Source organism: Manduca sexta, chromosome 23 (genome assembly GCF_014839805.1).
Source record: "Manduca sexta isolate Smith_Timp_Sample1 chromosome 23, JHU_Msex_v1.0, whole genome shotgun sequence".
NCBI lineage: Eukaryota > Metazoa > Arthropoda > Insecta > Lepidoptera > Sphingidae > Manduca > Manduca sexta.
Window position 1 is genome coordinate 3,754,515 of NC_051137.1, and position 24,180 is coordinate 3,778,694.

A 24,180-nucleotide genomic window follows, 5' to 3' on the forward strand; every position below is an offset into this window, starting at 1 on the left:
CAATTTCTTTTCATATCATTTTGGTTTATGATTTATTATCTATTTCAGATATTTGCTCTGCTAATAAAATAGATATTTTTTTTAAATTTTACTATTAAATATGGAAATGACATGATGTATTATGACCAGGAATAGGAGAAAACAGGTATCACTAAAATATTATTTGACAAATGATTAATTTAACCAAAAATTATAGATTTCAACATAAACACTGCTCATTAACGTGTATTATGGTAATTAAAAATTAAACTTTTCACCGCAAATTTAAAGTTATAACATGACATTACAATAGTTAAAACAAAATTTTTGAAATTACCGAGTCATTAGCTGAAATTATCTCAGGAGTGAAGGAAACATTCAAACTAAATAGACATAACGTTTTATGAACCCAACCACGCAACACACGTGAAGTGGTTGTTAGAAATAACACTTAGAATTCTGGACGGTTGGGAAGTATCCAATTAAATTGTTTGCAGAACAACGCGGGTACTTGAGCGACCAATTAGTAATTTAGACCTCACAATAACTAGATGAGATGTTAATTAAGAAATAATTTGATTTTACCTTTGTCTATTTAAGTAGACTTGTGTTATAGTCTCTTCTTTGTTTGTGAAAACTGGATAGTCACGAATTTAAAGTTTATTTTTTTAGTAATCTTGTGGTGTTGGCCAATTAGAGTGGTAATAGAGATTTTGAAATTACAATGGTTTCCCTAATTGGATACATAGAATTATAGAAATAGCCCAAAAAAAAATTTTACTGTTTTTTTTTTAAATTGATTACGAATCAATTTAATTTCTTTTTTGCGTATCTTCCAGCACTAAATGAGTATCAACACTAATTACTATAAATGAATATTTTTAATATATCACCAAGACATATTAATTAGTATTACAAAATAAACTATAACATTGACAATTTATTACTGTTTTATGGGATTTGAAGGCATTCTTGTATTAGGATACAAGTAGTATAAGTGATATCATGTAGGCATGATATTACTTATAGCAGAGCAAAATAAAAAAAAAACTACAAACCTTGTCCGCCGATGGAATCGAATACATACAGACATGTTATAAGTATTTCTACCAGTGGCAAGCGATGGTACTTATTCAAACGGATTTGCATAGCAGATACCTACTATCTAGTAGTTTGAAACAGGCGTATATGAGGGTGATTTGAGAGGGAGTCAGTGCTCACCCCAAAATTGCTTGGTGCCCATCCACTAGATTTTAAGGCAGAACTTCTTGGTTATGCAAGTTTCCTCACGAAGTTTTCCTTCACCGTTAAATCAAGAAGTAATTCACAAAAAATACACACACCATTTAGAAAAGTCAGAGGTGCCCTTGGGATTCGAACCTGCGGACATTCGTCTCGGCAGTCCGTTCCACACCCAACTAGGCTATCGCCGCTATTTTCCGGTGGCTCCTGTACCTTATCAATTTAAAAAAAAAGAACAAATTACTTCTAGGACACAGATCCCCTATCCCCTCTGAAAAATTATTCTTGTTACACTATATGTAACAAGAATAATAATCTATAGTACCGGTACCTAAGAAACGTAAGTCGAAGTACGTCATTAAAAAGCGACATTCAAAAACTTCAAACGTTAATCTCCAAGGCTATTAGCATTCGAACGCGGTAACTTTAATATCAGATAATGGATTTTATGAAACTTGCAGATCTATACTCAATTAGTGCCATCTGTGTTTGCTTTACATTGTAAGGGATTGTGTACATGGTCAATGTACTGCTGAAGTTTGTTGTTAAATTAGATTTAAGACAGTAAATATTGGTTTTGGTCAAGATTATGTATGTTTAATCTGCAAATATTTGGTTCTTGGTAGTTTGCAATACCCATGTTTGAAAGTGGTAGAGGCAGGCTGAAGATATTATTATATATACCTATACTTTTTAGCATCAATTATGATATATCCGAATGGACTGGGCTCTGTTTCGTAGAAAATTAATAATCAGGTTACTATAGCTATTCGTACCTATAATAGGCAACATATTTTTTACACGTGCTCGACTATGTGACCCCGCTGCACCTGATGGTAAGTGAAGTGGGGTTTAGACTCTACTCCACTTACCATCAGGTGCAGTGCATGTCGACTGACAAGACATGATACCCCTCCACAGTTGACACAATTATGCCGGCCTGCTTTTGTTTTTGGATGCTCACCCCCTTGTCTTCTTTAATCCCGTCCTATGAGCCTTGTTCGGATGAGGCTAATATTTTAGTCGAATAGAAAGTAATTTAGTAACTTAACGTATCTGTACTAGTCTCTATATTCTCTATTATTATTTGGTCAAACACTTTCACTTACTATATCACTCTCTAGTTCTGCTCGTCAACATCTGGTTTAGTCCAAAATAGGCTTTAAGGCCAGAATAACATTCTTCTAATGTTCTGGATATTTATTGTCCGTGAAGAATATTTATCAAGTGACCCCATTAATAATCATGCTGCAATATAAGGTGGAAACCTTAATTCACTTTTGGCAGGAACAGCAGAAAATTTAACTCCACATAATTCTAACACAACAGCAATAAATCCAGGAAGCCAAAGCGTAAATCTTATCTAATGACATCAAAAATTCATTACATCCTGCGCCTCGTAGAATCATGAGGTAACCTAAATTACTTAGCGCACACACAAGCACTAAATACTCGGTAACTAGATTGTATTGTCTTAGATTACGGGGTAGTGGGTAGTTACCTCGGCTTAAATTGATCTATACTGTATCCATAACAGCTATGAACTGAAAATTAACATTCTATATAAAATTGGTAAGTGCAGGCGATTTCGGAAGTTTAATGCTTATGTAGCTTTTAAAGATGTGTACGATGGAGTATTTTACAATTGTATTAACCTAATTTAGTATTATTATTATTTTCCTACACTAATGTGAGATTGGCGTAACACGAATTATCAAGCAGATTACAAAAAACATTTCTGATTGTCTGTCTACCTGTCATCTCTCGGTAAAGGAATTAGGTAATTTGATGGTAATAGACCACTCGTTCCTAAGTTCGAACCGATAAATTATTAGTTAACTTCAAACGGAATGTTTTCTATCTAAAATAAAGTCAACCCTTCGAAATTTATTTTACTATAGCAAAAACAATTATCGATATGAACGCAAAAGTTGAAAAGAAATGTTGAATTGGTTCGGCTACTTTTGTGGCTGACTATACATTCAAGAAGACAGGAGTTTAATCACTCGAGAACTGAATGTCGGTGACCGTCTCTCATTCATAAAAAGTTGAGAGTATTCTTGGACTCCTACTTACCATCAGACGTGGTGTAATTATAATTTAAGCAAGCGCTATTACCGCACCACTCAAAACATTTTAAAGTGCAATTCACATAAGTATTACTTTTCGCTTCCAATAGGTCAATCTGGAAATCTTTGGGGGAGGCCCATGTTCAACAGTAGACATCCTGCGGCTGATGATGATGATGATGATTAATTTTCAATAAAGCTAGGTAGCAATATGTTTTAATAACACATAAAAAAAAAATCACATCAAAAATTCCAATGTATAGAAATTGCATTTGTTCCTTTTGTGAATTCTCAATAACTGTTATGTTGACAAAACTCTAGTCTAGACACAATATATAACAAACTATACTCTAAAAAATTGGAAGTAGAACCAATTTAATTATCCGTATGTTAAAAAATCCATTACAACAGTACTCCCCTAATTAAAATGCTTCGTGTGGGCTATACGTTTCAATCTGGGTTCCCTTCTGAATTACGACCCTACATCTCTCAGAATATGGTCTGACCATCGTAACTAAGATTTTACTGCCACGTGTGTTGTAATTAGTATAATTCCTGGAATTATAGACGGGTTTAATCTTAGAGGATTAAACGTGTTTAATCTGTTATTTCCATGAATCTGCCGAGCTCTGCTTTAACTCTTATGAAATATTTTGATATTTAAATTATAGAATGATGTTTTGTTGGAAAATTTAAAGTAACTGAATCTATATTTTAATGCAATAAAGACTTGGAAATCAAAGGACATAAAACAACTTAATTAATGAACTAGATTTTTAGCATTATTAATCATTGTGAGACTAAGAGCTCTATTAATAAACCGAGGTCACCTTTGACTAGAATCTTTAGTAAACATTAAGGTATTGAACAAATCACTCGTATTGGTGACAATTGACTACATTCATTCCTCAAACACCACACTTATTCCAACAAAACCGTCTCCACATCACAAAGAATAATATAAATCGCAACGTTTCGTCCAATTTACTTACCAAGCCGTGTCGGATTGTTATTTAGTTAGTCTTTTGTTCGTTTGACTTCACGTCGGGCCCTGGAGTCTGGTATCGCCCTTTGTTCCAGCTGAACTTTGAACTGCCTACAGCGGTTAACGTAATTATGCAGCAATGGTTTGCAATTTTTAATTACTTAAGCTGTTTTGAGGTGTTTGTCATTTAGGTTATACTGGGTTTTGATCGCAGCTCTGTTTGCGAAGACTTTTGGAATAAAACTGCCATGGTGTACTGTTTATTTAAGTGAAGCATTGAGAGGTTAAAATTTTAATATACTGTTCTGGCCAGCGATAAATGTGAGGTAGCTCAAGTATTCATTTAGTCTTAGGAAGATTCAATTTTCTACGATATTTTCCTTCGTCGATAGAGTAAAAGAAGTTACAATAAAATATATGTCGTTTTAACTAGTGTATAATGAAACGTCCGTTGTTTCAAAATCGATGTAATGAAGTTCACAAAGAAGTACCTAATATAATAACTAACTTTCCTGTCATATAAAATTATATGTGTATGTACACGAAGCTATGGTATCACTTCCAAAAAAAACTTGCAAATATGAGCTATATATACCATTCTTGTTTTAATTCTCTTATCTGGCCATCACAACTTTAAGTCATAAAACGCTCAAATATAATATTGCAATGGCACTTAAGTAATTACAAAACCTTTAGTAAAATTAATGTTAAAGAACAGTTTAGTCAGAAATGAAATGTTCCTTGAAAATAAAGAACATTATACATTCATTTACCTTCGAGAACAATACAGTTAAAAAATAGAACAACTACCTCGTCTCTTTGTCGTTTACTTAAATACTAACTTGACGTTCAAAGGTCTATTTAACTACTGTAGTTGAGGTCTGTAAGCGATGTTTGTTCGACACAAATACAGCATGTTTGAGGTCCACAAAAACAATGCAGTCACTTGGTGTGTTTATCATTAACATGTTTGTGAATCTTAAATTCTCAGAGAATTTCAGTACAATGGATTTTGGATTTAGGCTTATTTGACTTTCAAACGACTTTGAAGTCTAGGACATTGCTGGCATTAATTACTTTTTTATTAGTCGTGTAGGCTTTTTTAGACATAGCTATGTTCACTCGTACACTTATAATTAGCTTTTATTTGATACTAAAAGTAACCAAGCAGAAACATGTATATTATGGTAATTTTCTTGTTATGTTAGATATTTAAGAATTTTAATTCCCAAGGACTAATTTGATTGTGAGAAAAATATTATGATATTTCCTGAGACTGGTTCTACAATATTTTTAGTTATTGTTTAGAATATTATGCAAATACTTTTGAATATTTTGAACGTCGTTTCAACGTTAAAAAAAAAAAAAAAATTACGCATGATGGGGCTGGCATGGTGTAAATGTCACTAAAAGCCTCTAAAATACAAAAGAATAAAAAGAACAAAAAAAAAATTATGCGTAACTTATTAAATTTAAAAAATCTTTTTTTAAATAAGTAGTTTCTTCCACAACACATAAATCACCATGATTCTACCACCGTTACGAAACGTATTATCGATGTGAAAAGTGGCGGAAGATATTTATTTATTTCAACAGCCAACAAAACAAACACCTTACATACTTATTTGTTACATTTCAGTAAGTAATTGCTGCAGTGCTGTTTTATTTACAAGCCGTCACAGCATGAACATATTATTACATAACAATAAACAATTAACTGCACCATTAGTGCAGTATATTCTAAATATAAGACTAAATATTGCCTCAATTAACTTTACATCCGTCGAATTTATTATCTATCATCGAATGTCTAACCGACTCTAATCCTGTCTACAGACCCTGGACGAATGGTCGTTCGACGTGTTCGCGCTGCACGAGGCGTCGGCCGGCGCGCCCGTCAAGTACCTCGGGTATGAACTACTCAACCGCTACGGGATGATTCATAAGTTTAAGGTGAGTAAAAATGGTAGGATACTCCTTCAGTTTGTGTCAGTATTTTCCTTCCCAAATATGCAGTTGTATTTTTAATCGAGGGACCTATGTAAACATGCGGCAGTTCATGGTTACAAACTGATAAAATATACGCAAAAAAATATATATATTTAGAAGACAGAGTATTTATTTACAGACCTCAAACAAATCGTCAAATGGCGCCCACCGTGTGGGTGCCCTTGTGCTAATTATTCGTTCAACCTATCTTATCGGTATGAGTATGACCTTATTTTATTACGGGAACCACTGTCTTTCGATTAATCTTACATATTTCGACAATATACACTCAATGTTAACAATAAAACCCCGATATGGAACCAATTGTTGGAGGTGAGGAAGGACGGATCCATAAGCTAAAATTTCCCACCTTTTTTTTCCTGCCACTAATATAGAATAACATAATGTGATACAGTGTTTAATCATAAGTCGATAATAAGTGCAACCCTAGTCGATCCTTTAGAAAAAAAATCTTACATACTCTGCATAGTAACTTGGGATTGTCCCAGATATGGGAATAAATTCATCCCTATCTCGTCACGGGACCCTTAGAGGATAAAGGTATGACTTCATTTCATTAAAATTTCTGCTTATTTTTTTATATAAATTATTGCAACAAATGTATCCAAAACTGTATTATAAATTGGAACATACTTGGCGAAAAGTGGGTGCTTTAGTTGCGCCTCTGCATACCCCTTCGGGGATAAATGCGTGATGTTATGTATGTATGTATGTATTATAAATTGATCGATCTCTTCAAACCGTTGATATTGGCTTGCTTTGTGAGCATCAACTTTGACAGCCGTGACCTCGTTTATACCCAGCGGTAATAACATTAATGGCTTCCCTTTCAATCCTTCGTAAAAGGGAAAATTGGAAATGTTAAGGAAATGTTAGTCTCGATACTTATTACGTTATAATTTGGCATAAATATTCTTTTATCTGGTACTCGTAGACTTTATTATAATAGCAATGGATGTTAAATTGCTGTAACAAATTATTTTTAATTATTCTGGATTGTAGGTCTCTTATATCAACTAAGTCAGGTCAGTCAGGGGGCCCTATTCCTTCTATATATATATATATATAAATAGGGAATTTCTTACTCTCTTACCTATATAGCTAACGAATCTGTCCTTTGAATGGAAATCCGTAATTGCAAAAAGACGGATTTGGAGCAGAGCAGCTCTTTAGAATAGACCACCCTGATCTTATTCAAAAATATATTTAGTTTAGTGGCAATGCCTTAACGACTTTGCTCTCGAGCAGCTGTGTGCAAGCATTTTTCTTTTTGAAGGTATTTGTAGACATTGTAATGAATATAATATTGAACGCAAGACAATGTCAACCAGTGATTCGTAAACGAAATATCTGGGTTTGATCATCTCTTCAATAAATTGTATTTAAAAAAATAATAATATTTTCACTTCTTTTTTTCAAGGTCATCAATTATATCAATTTTAACCTAATCAAAACACCTGTTAATTTCTTCATCTATCCGGTAAAGTAATATAATTAAATCCCAATAACGCTGTATAAAAACAAAATATGAAACTCATTTAGACGCCTGGCGGTTGTCAAAACTTCCAACTTCGCTCCAGCTTTTAAAAGATAATTTGCGAAGTATTTCTGTATGAAATTTGGAAGCCCGAAGTAAGGGAAACTTGTACGTTCTGCAATATTTTGTAATGCACACTAAGTTTAATTTAAAGTTTTTGGTGACGTTGTTTATTTATTAAGATATATTAGTCAAAGTTTAGTTTGTTTACTTATTCCTTTGAGCGGAATTCAAGAAACTTATCAGGCTAGGTCTGGAACTAGGCTGGAGTAAAGCATGGTAGAAGAAAAGAATTTTTAAGACACTTTAACGGGCTTTAGTTTACTTTACATATAGCCAGGGATAATGTTGATTATACTTGATTTTCACACATCAGTTTAATATACATAGAGAGATTGAAAGAAAGAAAAGAAAAATAATTACCGCAGATTTTACTGCAGACAGTGGATTGAGCTTGAAATCAGTCATCAAGAAATGACAATTTAATCATTCATCCTACAGCCATAAAAACTAGAGAAAATCCTCGACTAATAACAATAGTGATATTTCATTTAACTTATCTTCATGCTTGATAAAAACTGAAATTCTTCCTTCCAGGTATTCCTCGACTAATAACAAAACAGTGAGGTTTCATTTAGTTAATCTTCATGCTTGATAAAAACTGAAACTCTTCCTTCCAGGTACCGCCCACGATCCTGGAGAACTTCCTAAGCCGGATAGAGGAGGGATACTGCAAATTCCACAATCCTTACCACAACAACCTGCACGCTGCCGACGTCGCGCAAACTGTACATTACATGCTGTGTCAGACGGGACTCATGGTAATTCGCTCTTATATAAACCCTACAGGCACGGACTTCTAAAATTATAGGGGTCTTGAGCCCTGCTAGTACCACAATTTGGTACTGACGTCGTGCAAACTACATTACATGCTGTGTCAGACGGGGCTCATGGTAATTCGCTCTTATATAAACCCTACAGGCACGGACTTCTAAAATTATACGACTCTTGAGCCCTGCAAGTATCACAATCCGGTGCCGACGTGCGCAAACTGTACATTATATGCTGTGTCAGACGGGACTCATGGTAATTCGCTCTAATATAAACCGTACAGGCACGGATAAGTGAGGCTTGTTATAAATTATGGGGACCACGAGGCACAGACTGAGTATTGCTGATTTTATAGGATGTGGGTTTTGCACCGTCAAGGATTGTGTAAAAGTAAATCTATTTGGTTAGAAATACACACATAAAATAGGATAGAGTATATTCTTATAGAGATAGAAATTACGCATTGATCATTACACATTCAGCTTGCTGCCGAAGTCGTGTTGAGAGAACTAAAATTACGTTCCCTATCAGAAAATTTACTATGTGTTTCTATCACCTTATTTTTTTAGTTTTAAATGAACGATTTTACTTCAGTCCGGCAGTCAAATTATCACTGTATTTTTAACTTTTTAATAACGATTATCAGTCTAGTTTGCTTTAAAATATAGGTCTATTAATAACTTGTGGCGATCTATTTATCTCCCCCAACCTTATTAGCGAATCCGTCCCTTCACAAACCCATGTAATTTAGGCTACACTCACTGAAGCGAGATAAAGTAAATACAGGAAGCATTTCCACTTACCTGCTGTATCTATGACTCGAGTTTATATTTCATAACGGTATGAATTTGGAATCATATTAAATTTTCGCTTCATATAGCTTCTGAGAAAGCACTTATGCAACGTTTATTTTAATGTGATTAGATGAAACGACAGATAGATTAGTATATGAAATTGTAATTTTCATATGAAAGTCGGTATACTAAGAGCATATATTGGTTAATAAAGCAGCGAACAGATGCTCTCCATTTGTTACCTAAACATTATATTACTCTAAAACTGAGAATTAACGTCTGCACAGATCCTAAAGATCAATGCCGTTAATCAAATTTAAATTTAGAATATTTTTAAATTATCGAAAAGTTTTTATTACAGAATGAACTTTAAATTAGGAACGATTTTATCATCGAATGAAATTTAAATTTCGAATGTTTAGAACTGGCTGTCAGATCTGGAGATCTTCGCAACGCTGGTAGCAGCTGTAGTCCACGACTACGAGCACACTGGCACCACGAACAACTTCCACGTGATGTCGGGTTCGGAGACTGCTCTGCTGTACAACGACCGAGCGGTGCTCGAGAACCACCATATTAGTGCTGCTTTCAGGTTAGTTCTTTTATTAAGCTATTATTCCAGAAAAGAATAAGGCATAATTCTCCTTAGACTGTAAATAGAATTATGTATTCAAAACCCATCACAGGCTCCGTTCCAGAAGTTTTTTACTAATTAGTTAATAAATAAACATTTCTTTAAAACTGTATATATAACTAATAATAATTCGTTAAGATGTCTTATCTCATGGTTTTTACCTTCGTTAGTTCTCGAAATCAAGCGGCTCCCGGGAGCCATTCAAGAGTGACCTCAAAAGGCATGAAATAAAGTCTATTTTTTCCTTTTTTTGACAGCCAGATTGTACTCTCAATTCTAACGTACTCTAATCTACGTAATATCGGGTATGTTTAATACTTTGTAGACATCAAGCAATACAATAATGGAATTCAATGTAATTTCTTGTCCATATACCATGCGTATCTCCAAAATATAACAAAAACTTGCGGTGTATTATTGTACTTATGTCCCATTTAGCCTCGGGCAACTGATTTGGTAAAAGACTACACTGTAAATAACAATAATAACTAAACTATCTGGAGCATAGATTCTACGAACATAATTATAAAGATAGTTATTTCTTATGTTGACGCGAATGTTAGACATCCGTTGTACACTATTCTATTTACCATCAGATCCATTAGGGTCATTTTGCTGTGGACGTATTAAAAAATATGAGTTAAAAAACAGACTTGACTGTATGGCACTCAAGTGCCGACTTCGAAATAAGATTTTTTTACCTTATTTTGCTGTTCGCAACACTTTGTCGTTGTTCATTGACTATCTTCCACTCTCCACTCACTTTGTCGAGTTTTTAATTGTATTTTTTGGATGTAATATTGAATACTAAACAACACTCATGTGTTATATATTCGAAAATAATTATATGTACATCTGCAGTTACACAATGAACAATAACTTCTTCATTCTATTCTCATTAATATAGAAATTGTGATAAAATAAAAGTACAAGAACATCTTTATCCACAGAAATGGCGAAGTACAATGTAAAAACAATTTTCTATAAATAATTCTCGTTAAGTTCACCGATTGCGTTGGAATAGCTTTTCATAAAACAATATTGTCAGATATTAAAAAAATAAATAACACGATGCAGTCAGCGGTTTTCTTTACTGCTAGGGTTGCCGCGATTTGTTTAAAATATTGTAAGAAAATTACAAATTTGTTCATTAGGAACCAAGCAGTCTGTTCTGTATTAATTATTTGTAATAGTTGTGTGAATGAAAACTAGAGGCAAAGTAATTATTTGATTTCTGTTACTATCCAATACTTAACACCGAAATTATAAAACTTACCAGTTCTTTATAACTGAATTTAAATAAGAGGCATAAATATAAGATCAGGAAATAGGTAGGCAACCTACCTTACTAACATGTTTCGTCAGTGGAAACGTAAGTAAGAAGGCCCTATTCCATTTACGGGGGCATATCCGTCTTTTTGCAATTACTGGCATTCTAATCGAAGGATAGCTTTGATAACCGCATAGATAAATAGGTATTTTTTACTCTCCTACATATACGGCTATCGAAGCTGTCCTCCAAATAGAATGCCCGTAATTGCAAAAAGACAGATTCGCCTCTATAGACGGAATAAGGCCTCTTACCTTAATTAATAACAATAAATTAAATAAAAACATTTCTGCAAAGCCTGGCTATGATGGATATAAACAGGCGTCCCACAAAACCAAATCACCTGGCCGCCGCAATCCAAACCGCAACTGGCAATTGCAACGCGATTTACATTTAATCAAACAGGACCCGCCCGTGTCGTTCGATGCTATATCAGAGAAATTGCTTCTCTACAATACACTGCATTTTGATGTTCATTTAAAGTTACTAAAACTCCCTCGGCGTATTTGTGGTGCATTATACATATGTATATACATTAGAATAGTTTAGAGATCAATGCGTCAGTCACGTATTAGGCCTTCAATTAATCTCAATAGATTCAAACGTAGTGTTTTGTCGATTTTTTTCCATATTTTAAGCACACAGTTTTTTTTATATGTGCACGACAAAGTAACCCTTGATGGTAAATGGAGAGGATCCAATAGAATATCAACTAGCGAGAGATGATTAACCCTCGGCAGTCGTCACAATTATGTCGGCCTGTTGGAACCGGATGTACAGACTGATTCTAGTGCGCGACACAATTACGTAGGCCACTATGGCAGGTTTTAACACCATGTGTACGGTAGTCGCTATCCGGGCGAATATAAAATATATCCTACCACCAGTAAAGATTATTATAAACATATAATATCACTGCATTGGTGTGGCAACGAACTTGAGTATTTCAAAAAAAATATGAGTAGGTATCATGGAAATTGGCTCCGCATGTCGCATATTGACTCCGCCGAGTAATTAGTCCAGTTCCACCTGTCACTAATCCTTTGGGGATTACGGTGTATGTTTTCTCCTCCTTTCTTTAAACTTCGTATAGAATAGGTGTATACAGGTGGACTTATTTATTTATTTATTTTGAGAGTTTACAACAGAGTACACACATTACATTATTTTCACATATAGCAGTATAAAGGCAAAAGATGTGTTTCTCTACTTACAGTAAACTACAGTATGCATCATAACTTACATGATATTAGTAAATTTTGAATTTAAAACATTATTATATAATAATGATAATATCAGACCTGTATTATATACTTGCCCACTTATTATACTTATTTGTTATCCTTCACTGTTAAAGCGAAAGATAAATTCACAAAGAATACACACATGATTTTAGAAAAGTCAGAGGTGTGTGCCCTAGGGATTGGAACCTGCGGGCATTCGTCTTGGCAGTCTGTTCCACACCCAACTAAACTATCGCCGCATTATTATTATTATGACTTAATGACCGAAGCATTTATATTTATATTATTTTTGTCATAGCATTCACAATAAGTTAAAAAATAACAATTATAATTACGTTTCGTCGAGAAAAGCTACAAAGATAATTACCTCAGTATAAAAGTTTGACGACAAATGCTTTATTCTTAGGTTATGCTAGTTTGTGTTCTTTCTTCTGTTATCCTATTACTTGTTGTCCTTGCTTGTATCTTGAAGGTGAATTGTTTCGCTAGATGAGTTTAAAAGGTTGACTTCTGATTTAAGCGAGGACACGTCATTAACTGTTGTTGGAGAAATTTCTTGTCAAATGTTGATAGATGCATTAATAATTGAATGAATTACTTTTTAGTATTACAGGGTAATTTTGTCGTTACGTTACTTAATGAAACCACATGCATATATGCTTAGAAAGTTCACAATTATTTACTCAAATCGTAGGTTTAAAATAAGAGAGTGTAAGTTTCGACCAAAATAAATATCAATAAAAAGTATCTTAAATTTTACACGCTGTAATGACACTTTGGGTCATATTTTTAGTGATAAATACTCTCACGCACACCTCAAATATACACTAATCTACAAAATTATCAAAATTAAAAGTGATATTCGTCATTCCTTGATGATTTTTAGCACAATATTAGCCCAGGTAAAGACGAGTTTATGGTCTCATTTATTAACGCAATTTCAAAATGACCCTGGACATAGAATAGCTGCTTAATTCAACCAGATTAATAAAAAGACGAAACCGAGCAACTTTTAAAAAATTTCCACACAATTCTCCGAAAAATATTCCTAATAAACATTAATTACTGTAAATGTCGATTCATAATAATGGTAATATTGTGTAGAATACCCGAAGGGAGCTAAGCACAAATCGACATGAAAAAGTTAAGCAACAAAAACTGATGGAAATTCCGAATTTTGCGAATAAAAACGCCTAAGGAGGATAGCGGAGTTGTTATAATACGATATAATTTCCCGGGGGACGCGAATATAGCCCCTTTTACACTTGTAGAGCGTTCGAAATCTGTATGAACGGTTTACGTGATTGGCGGCTTGTTATAAAATGTTTGAAGAGGCTGTCGCAAATTGGGATCAATATTTCTGTTTAGCTTATTCTGAAAATATTCTGGGCTTGATATATATATTTATTTATACGCATTCGAATTATCAAAGCAATGAAAAATGATTTGATACTACGCAACGAGTAAGCGAGTCAAATCGTGCTAAGTGGGTACCACCGGCCATGAGGCTGAAGCACACATCCAAAGAAAAGATGGCGGATCACCGAACTTTTAGAATAAAAGAGTGTCAGATGTCATGATTCCGAATACAGATACAGAGAGGCTGATTATCATACTTTAGATCACAACAAATGAAATATCAAAAATACGTTCTATTTCGAAATAAGTCAATTACAATTCTAAACAAGCGTGTACCTAAGATAATACAAAATAATACACAATCAACAATTTCCATTTAACTTTATCTAGTAGCTAACAAATAAAATTACTGCAATTTCTGACACAAATTTTCTATTACTAGTATCGGTGTATCAAGAGTTTTATAGAACACTATAAAACCTCCCAATCCATAGCTTTTCTGCTCAAGTTAAATAAAAGACTACATAGAACTTTCTATTTTAAAGTTACTAAGGTTTCGTGAAGTTCTGATATTTATAAAGCCTGTATAAATTACGTAATTAATTTCGTCCGTCCATTGAGATTAAAGAGATCTTTATTGAGCAACACAAATAGCTAACGGCTTTACTGGACTTCCATGATATTGATGATTTTAATAATTATGTTTGTATCCTATAGACATTTCATTTTAAATTCATTTGGTTTCTTTCATTTCGAAATTAACGTCTTTCATTTAGAATTCCCATATGATTTTATACTTTGATTGCATATGAAAGTGAATGTTTTATTTCCAACAACTTGTCTAGACAGGGGGAACTAAAAGCTTTATTCAGCTTTATCAGTCTCGCTTCCATTAGATTTTAATTTATCACATTTTAAATTAAAAGCAGCTTTACTATTATTAATTTTGTAAGGCTACTAAATAAAATCTCGCTTCTGAGTTATTAAAAGTAATGTCAGAATTAAGATTGTCAAAATTTCTTCTCCATTGCATCTGCTATAACGCATCTGTACTCTTCTATTATACAGCTGATATTATTATTTATTTGCACGCGCTAATCTCAGGATCTATTATACCAATTTAAAACAAAATCACTAATAAGAAGCTGTATTACTCCTGATTTCTTCAGGTTATTTTATATCCCGGGAACTGTTATTTCCGAAAACTTTCAGTTCGACGGAGTGGCAGGCAAAAGCTAGACATTTGTAAACAAAATTCAAAAACCCAAAGGCACTCCTTTGTATTTTTTTAAGAATAATGTATTCTTTGTGAGTTATCGCTTGTTTTACCGGTGAAAACATCGTGAGGAAACCTGCATACCTGAGCAGTTCTCTATAAGAATTTTGAGGGTGTGTGAAGTCTACCAATCGGCACTAGGACAGCGTGTAATGCCTAATTCCTCTGAGTAGTAGAGGAGGCCCGTGACCAGCAACGAGACAGGATACTCGTATTATACAGAGCTGATATTATTTATATAGATATAATATTATAATCAAAAAATATTGCACAGACCAACGCGCATTCATTAAATAAAACCTTCACGTTTCATGTTCCCCCTTAACCCCTCCTGTCGACCCGCCGTTACATCTCAAAATAGCGACTCGAATGAGGTTTCTTTTACCAAGCTTACTTAGAAATCTTTAATTAGAAATATACATTTATAAACCGTTAATTAAAATTTCAATTACGTTTATACAAATACAAGTAATTAAAATCCCAAAGGCTTGTCTAGCTACTTTTTCTAAATGAATTTCGTTTGACACCGCGGTGTGGTTAAATTTTGTAATAAGGTTTATATTATTTTCTGTATTTTCTGCGTAATTTCTGAAGTTACACTAAAGTTATGTTATAAACGATTCCTCACAGTAAATAAGGTGTAAAAGTATTGCCAAAATTTCATATAATGTAATGGCTAGAAATAAATCATCCTCTCGCGAAATGCTTAGGCATAATCAAAGCTGTTCTATATTGTCATAAGTCGTAGCTTCACCTACAACTCGTCTGTATAATTCCATTAGACTTAAGTCTTTTGCGTTTAGGATTTTTGTCTCTGCCCGGATAGCGACCACCGTAAACATAGTATAAAACCTGCCATAATGGTACACGTAAGCATGTCGCGTTCCAGGATCGGCCTGTATTTATCCAGTTTCGAACAGGCCGGCAAAATTGTGTCGCCTAAGGAAGAATAATCACTTATCAATAATTAAGCAGCTCCTCTATCTGGTGTACCGGAATTACTTTTTCGTGCTTATAGAAAAGGTCCTACCATAAGAAATAACTTGTAAAATCGTTGAAGACGACAACATAATTGTTTTAATAGTATGAGTAGAGGCAATAACAACAATTGCAATGATTTACAATCCTCACGATATCTGGCGTTTGACATCGCGGCAATTTTATGCAATTAGGACAATTACACAAATATTTACATATGTAAGTGGTAATCGCAGTAATGTAGCACTTGTATGTGTAATTCTATAAAGATAAAATGTATTACAATAGTTTGTATACACTTCCTCCTTAGCCCTGATTGAAGATGAATATAATAAATAAATCTCGGCTAATAGTTCATTGTAAGGTTTTTATGTGATACTTAAATATGCGCTAATCCATTGGACTTATGCCCCAATCAATTGGACTTAAGGAATGGTAAAGGAAAACATCGTGAGGAAACCTGCATACCTGATAAATACTCTTTAGGAATATAGAAGGTGATTGAAGTCTACCAATCTGTATTAGGCCAGCGTGATGGACTAAGGCCTAATCCCTCTCAATAGAAGAGGAGGCCAGTACCCAGCAGTGGAACAGTACAACATGCAGAGCTAAAATTATAATCCGTTGAACTTAAGGACAAGTTGGAAAGAAATATTTTGCCGAAAGTATTTAATTCATTTATTCATGATTTAATATTTTCATACGGCTTTATGTAGCCAGTAATTGATTTTGGTACCAGACAAATTTTAATTAGTCACCCTTACTGTAACGTTGTTTATACAGAAAATAAAATTAATAAATAATATTTCCTCTTCCCATCATAATATTTTTCCAGATCTTACTAAACAATTTCAAATCAAGAGGTTTCTTGCAATACGTAATATTGTTGTTCATTTATTTGGCCTCCAAAGAGTTTTACGTTTGCCAAAACGAAATAGTTGTAAGATTATATTATAGAACGGACATTGGGAAGATAGTCGTACAAAATTTCCCGCTCATGCGACGGTTACTCAATCTACCATGAAATAGGAAAACACTATTTAATCTTGTCACTACATACTATTAATAATATTTACTTCATATTTTTTCCATATCGTAACTTGCACGTTTTAAATACGCATATTAGTTTCTAGTTGCTTCGTGGCAGAAGTAGACATTACATTGGTACCTACCCTGGCGGACTTTCGCATATGAGATATCTACCACCAGTAAATTAAAAAAAAAAGACTTATTACCAATTGCTTATTACTTTTGATGCAAAAAGTTGGCGGTGATATCCAGTCTATAACTAACTATACTGTTTAATGTCTTTAGCCAAAACAATAGCAGTTCAATATTCGTCTACCTAATGAATATCACATGCGTGTGGATCGGTGATAGTTTCTCTCTCGCTCTGATTTAGTTCATTTGAAATGGTAATGGTATTAAAATAGGTTGGAGCAGACATTTCCATTTTGGCAAATTCCTGAACATCAATGTTATTGATTGATATATTTACTTCCATTTGCTACAGCTTTTGATAGCTCATCATTTAAAATATGATATTGATATCTTCCTAGCTAATTTCGATCATGACAATTGTAGAAAAAGAACAGGCATATTTAACTCGAACAACTGCCATCAGCCATGTATTTTATACTGTCCTAATGCTGAGCACGGTCTTCTCTACTACAAAGGGAATAGGCCTTATTTCGCCACGCTGGCTCAGTGCCACTAAGCAGACATCCCTTCGTTATGAATTATTCTCAGTTATGTATTCTCACGATGTTTTCCTTTGGCGTTTATGCGGCACAGGCCTCCTCTACTACAAAGAGGGGTTAGCTCTTATTCCTCCACGCTGGCCCGTTGCGAGTTAGCAAACGACCCATACCTAATTCCTTATGAATAGTTCTTAGGTATGTAGGTTTCCTCACGATGTTTTCCTTTGCCGTTAATGTAAGCGTTAATTAATACACTCGAAACTTCAAAAATTTAGATATGTGCTTTGTTTGGAACCTTTGGCTATTCGCCACGGCCATCCGTTTCAAATAGGCTATTATGCATGTTTTACAAAAAAAAATGTTATTGTAACAAGCTTATTAACAAAATGTTTCTCAAACAATCCAGATAGATATCGTCAGAATGTCTGAGGGACGCCCTTGGGCAAAGTACTTATTTCGTAAGTAATTTCTTTCTCAAGCGCTGGGGTACTAGGATTCTATAAAGACTGTAACAAGTCCGTAATATGTAATAGGTTAAAATGATATCTTTATTTTGCCATGTCTCTGACCCTTCTAATAGTTTCGGCCCGCGTGCCAGCGAATACGGTAATGCATAGATTGTCTGGTATAAAATGATAATATAATATATCAGCCCTGTTATATATAATGTCCCACTGCTGGGCACGGGCCTCTGCTCGTCCCTAATCGATGAAGTCTCATACCTCTCCCAGTAGCCGTCCTGAGCCGAGGTTCGTAACCTGTTATTGAGTTACCCTCAGCATGGTCGCCTAATTTTCAAGGGTTGCGAGTGCCTAAAGCCCTCATCCAAAATTCCAGTGTTTTTGTATAAGCTAAAACTTGTCAGGCTAAGAAACATAGTCATGTTAAAAAAAATATATCTTTAATCATCATTAAATAGTGCAGCTATTTAATTCTAAGTTGATTGTAATAGAAATTCTAGTAGACTAAGAAATCTTATTGACACAAAACACATCCTTTGTCCTCGAAGTGGTAGGCAGAGGTGCAACCAGGGCACCCACTTTTTACCATATATTGTGTTCTGTCCCATAATGTAATTGCGAGCGTTTATTTCGTCATATCAGTCTCAAATTCTAGTTGACAAGCTGTTACTGACAAGAAAAACCCAATATCACTTTACCCAACCCAGGATTCGAACCCCGAACCTCAGAGCGTTGGGGTCTCAGATTATATTTTGCGATTAGTAAAAACTATAATGTATTCAATGTACATATTATGTTAGTAAATAGTTATAATGAGTAATCATAAAACAAAATAAAATCCAAAAAAAAAGCTATGTGAATCACAGCGGATTCAACATATAAATGGGGTTGACGCTAAATGATGGAGGTAAATAGACAAAAAGATTAATGGCTTAGAAAAAGGAGGAAAACTGTAGCTTCACAAGATCTATTCCTTACTTAGAAGATGTCTCAGCGTTAATTGAATTTATTTTATTTTAAACAAGCTTTTGCTCGCGGCTCCGCCCGCGTTATAAAGTTTTTTAGGCTAAAGTTTTCCATTATAAAAGTAGTAGTTTCCCGGGAATCTATGTTCTTCCCAGGGTTTCAAACTGTCTCCATACCAAATTTTATCTTAATACGTTGGGTAGTTTTTGAGTTTAAGACGTTCAGGCAAACGGATGCAGCGGGGGACTTTGTTTTATAATATATTTTTTTAGAACTTTTTAAGAGGAATAATCCCGACATACATCATTGTTGCATAACTTTAACCGTTTACGCAGCGCACGCAACGGAAGCTCTCAAAAATAATAAATTGTCCCCGTATTTGTAACATGTTTCATTACTGCTCCGCTCCTATTGGTCATAGCGTATTGATATACAGCCTATAGCACTCCACAAATAAAGGGCTATCCAACACAAAACGAATTTTTCAGTTCAAACTGGTAGTTCCTAAGATTAGCCATTACTGCTCCGCTCCTATTGGTCATAGCGTGATGATATATAACTTAGAGCACTCCACGAACAAAGGGCTATCCAACGCAAAAAGAATTTTTCAGTTTAGACCGGTAGTTCCAGAGATTAGCCATTGCTGCTCCGCTCCTATTGGGTATAGCGTGATGATATAAAGCCTATAGCAATCCACAAATAAAGGGCTATCCAACGCAAAAGAATTTTTCAGTTTGGACCGATAGTTCCTAAGATTATTAAACAAATATAATGAGAAAGCTTCGAACTGCTAAGCTATCGGGAGTTACACGTGTCATTGTGAGTCAACCATAAAAGATAGACATATGCTGTCGTGGGATATTTTTTACATAATTTTAAGGAGAACATTTCCGTCATACATGATTTCTATGTAGCTTTAACCATTAAGGTTGCACACGCGACGGAAGCTTAAAAAATGGAGTAACTTCTCCCGTTTTCCCAACATTTCCCTTCACTGCTCTGCTCCTATTAATTGTAGCGTGATGAAAAGTATACTATAACCAGCACAGGAGTATGACAAATAATTGTACCAAGTTTCGTTAAAATCCGTCGAGTAGTTTTTGTTTCTATAACGGTTATACAGACAGACAGACAGACAGACAGACAGACAGACAGACAGACAGACAAAAATTTTACTAATTGCATTTTTGGCATCAGTATCGATCCCTAATCACCCCCTGATAGTTATTTTGGAAATATATTTCATGTACAGAATTGACCTCTCTACAGATTTATTATAAGTATAGATATTGTGAGGTTTCATATCAATGTACGAGTAAGTTTTAACTGGATTTGGTATACCCATAAATGATTTTACATAGATTTCACATAAAGAAACTTCGGCAGAAATCGGGTTATAGGACCCTTCTCCACTGATAATTACAAATTTAATTTAAATTTCAATACATCTACACAATAATATGAAAATCCAAACAATCTCCACCTAAATTGCCGTTCGCTATTGTTGTACCGACGCGCCTTCTTCACGCTACGTTGAACTTACCAATATTCTATAGATACTGAACGAAGATTGTTATTACCTTTCTAAATTAACATTTTTCGTTTTAATATATGCGGCCTTTGTATGCAATCAATTATAGTATATAGACAGTCTAACAGCCTGTCACCATCTAATTTCACATAATCTTTGTAGTTTATTCTCATCGTTTGCGTTCCTATCAAAAGACTATTTTAAGCAGTTGTCTTGGAATCCAAATGGGTTAAAAACTTAAATAGCATTCCAATATACATACTCCAATATAAATTATACACCGATTTCTGAAAACAGGCATTGTCTACTACTGAGAGAGTTTAGGCCTTATTCCACTAAAATTGCGTAGTGTGAGTTAGAAGACTTATTATACCTTCAAGATTCGTATAGAATACTTAAGTATATAGTTTCTCACACTATGTTTTTTTCACCATTACACCCCATCTTCCCCTCATATTTACAGGCTATCTTACTTTCAGCATAATTTCCATAATAAAATTTAATTTAAAAAAATACATTCCAGACTGATGCGCGACGAGGAATGCAACATACTTCAGAACTTATCCCGCGATGAATTCCGCGAGTTCCGCACCCTGGTCATCGACATGGTGTTGGCGACCGACATGTCTTTCCACTTCCAGCAGCTGAAGAATATGCGCTCGCTGCTGTCGCTCGCGGAGCCGACCATCGATAAGTCCAAGGCGACGTCACTAGTGCTGCACTGCTGTGACATTTCGCATCCTGCTAAGGTGATTTTTATATTAATATAGATATATTAGGACTGGTTATAATGTCTTCACCTCAATACTTATATTTTAAGGGATGATCCAATATTTCAAAATGTTATATCAAGGAGTGATCTATGATGTAAGGAAACTTATGTAGATACCGAGCATTGTTAGAACTTAATAGGTCTTGAAGAAAAGAAGGACAAAAAAGATGCAGAACGGTAGATTATTAAGAACAATTATTGCCACTTCAAATTAAATTATTAATTACAAAATAATTAATGTTTTACAAAAACCCAATACCTAGGTTTACGTCCTGAACATTAAGTAACTAAAATCCGTGTACTAACATTACAGAGATGGGATCTTCACCACCGATGGACTATGAGTCTCCTGGACGAGTTCTTCCTGCAGGGAGACAAGGAGCGAGACCTAGGACTCCCATTCAGTCCATTATGCGACAGGAACAATACTCTAGTAGCGGAGTCCCAGATTGGGTTTATTGAGTTCATTGTGGAGCCCAGCATGGGAGTGTGTGCAGATATGCTTGAGTGCATATTGGGACCTCTTCACTCGAGTGCCAAGAACTCTACTAGCACTGCGGGCAGTGAGCCGATTAATGAAGAGAATGCAGGTAATTTTCACACTTCACAATGAAGGTTCTTGTTAATACTTATTTTTCTACTGTCATACTAGCATCTTTCGCACGATACACTAAACTTTTTTGTAATATTTTTACATTTTTGTATTTAACAATTAAATAGCATTGATACATATTACATACATAATTAAAAAAAAACGCCTTTCAACATTCAATGCCAATATTACACCTATAATTAAATAAAATAACAAACATCTATTACTAAGTATCTCCCAATGCAGTCTTGTTAAACCCGTTAAGAAAAATTAAGCATTATCAGGTATTGTATTATTTACTGAATTCATTTTCAGGGTCAGAGCCTAGCAACAAATTCAAAATCAGGAAGCCCTGGATCGCGTGCCTCAGCGACAACAAGAAGATCTGGAAAGAGCAGGCGGCAAAAGGTAAAAATGAATAAACGTAATATTAACATTATTTAAAAACAGATATATCTAAAGTTGATACTGCTTCCATCTAATCATTGCGTTTTTTAAATTAATTATTTGAAAGTACAATAAATTTAGCTTTTAAGACGACATAAAATGCTGTATCACAGTCTATTTTGCCTTCTTTTAAATACTCTCCAAGTGTCTCTCAAATCTCAATGTTTTGAATATTGAAATCAAATACTCTCTAAAATATAAAAATAAGCATGTACAAATAATAGTTGAAACTACAAAATAACATTAATTTCAGACGCTGAGGCACGAGCAAAGCAAGACGAGGAAGAGAGTGCCGACCCTCAACCTGTTACGGAAGAATAATATTTAGCCACATTTGTAAATAGCGTTAAAACAAGTTGTTGCAACATGTTCAATTCACTGTTGAAGAAAAACTAAACGGACTGTGTGTTAAGTGTTTGCTTTATAAACGTTGCTATGTGTGTGACGCACAAATAAAAATTAATAGCACAATGCGAAAGCAATGTATAAAGTTTCTCTATGCGGAAGACAACATAGTGAGCCAAAACAAGATGGCGACGCCGCGCAGCGGACAATGCCGATAGTATAATTAATTCGCTAAGTCCTCTAGTCTAAGCTTTTATTGATTGCCTTTGAAGATATCCATTGCATATTGTAAAGATACAACTAGAGTTGGATCTCAATCATTAATTAAAGTATTGTTATGCTTATTCCTACAGTATATTAAGTATGTAAAATTGTACTGAACTCATTAAAATAGACGTAAGAGCTATCTATGTATCTAGACATTATCAATGCTGGTTATGGAGCAAACTAATAATATAATCTAAAACATGCACTTCTCTTCGTTGGTCAAACGTTTAATGTACTTAGTAATACAAATATACAAATATGTAGCTTACTTAGTGTAATCTTAACCCATATGACAAAATACGCTTATTAATTTTAATGTTTCCGATTAAATTGGATAATCTTGATATTCCTGACCAAATGTTATTTATTGATATGAAATTATTTTCTAAATAATAAATGCCATCTCAAATTTTAGTAATAGATAATGATAGATGGTACATTACTTGTGTAGTTAGTAAAACTTCGTAATGTAAGATTGCTATTTTGATCATAATAATGTTAATACAGTTGAAATTCACATATTTGTAAAGCATAAGTCGTGCTCAAGATAAAGTGCGGTTTTTCTGAATATATATCTTTATCTATTAGACTGAACAGAATAAGACGAACAGAAGAACGAAAGGTATATCTAGAATAATCTAGATAAGTGTAGATATGAATAAAGAATCTTCTGGAACAGTCTGAAGAATTTGTACCGTCCTTCGACTTATACCTGATGGTGTCTAATATCGCTTGAGACAGTGATGCAGCGAATTTGATATTGAACGTACACAATATAGATATTTCGCTAATCCTAACAAGAGGTTTTATGGTTGAGGCAAAAATGTAAAA

At 34.2% G+C, this 24,180-nt stretch overlaps 1 protein-coding gene across 3 annotated transcripts in view; it reads left to right on the forward strand.

Annotated features, from left to right (window-relative positions):
- Positions 1 to 24,180, forward strand: part of LOC115448112 (calcium/calmodulin-dependent 3',5'-cyclic nucleotide phosphodiesterase 1) — a 302,717-nt gene extending 278,537 nt beyond the window's left edge. For all 3 annotated transcript variants that reach the window (XM_037441797.1, XM_037441799.1, XM_037441798.1), the window contains 7 exons: positions 6,112 to 6,228; positions 8,503 to 8,643; positions 9,870 to 10,039; positions 21,450 to 21,675; positions 22,012 to 22,288; positions 22,606 to 22,698; positions 22,991 to 24,180. In XM_037441797.1, coding sequence (XP_037297694.1) covers positions 6,112 to 6,228; positions 8,503 to 8,643; positions 9,870 to 10,039; positions 21,450 to 21,675; positions 22,012 to 22,288; positions 22,606 to 22,698; positions 22,991 to 23,058 — 1,092 coding nt within the window. In that variant the 3' untranslated portion in view covers positions 23,059 to 24,180. The remainder of the gene's footprint in view (positions 1 to 6,111; positions 6,229 to 8,502; positions 8,644 to 9,869; positions 10,040 to 21,449; positions 21,676 to 22,011; positions 22,289 to 22,605; positions 22,699 to 22,990) is intronic.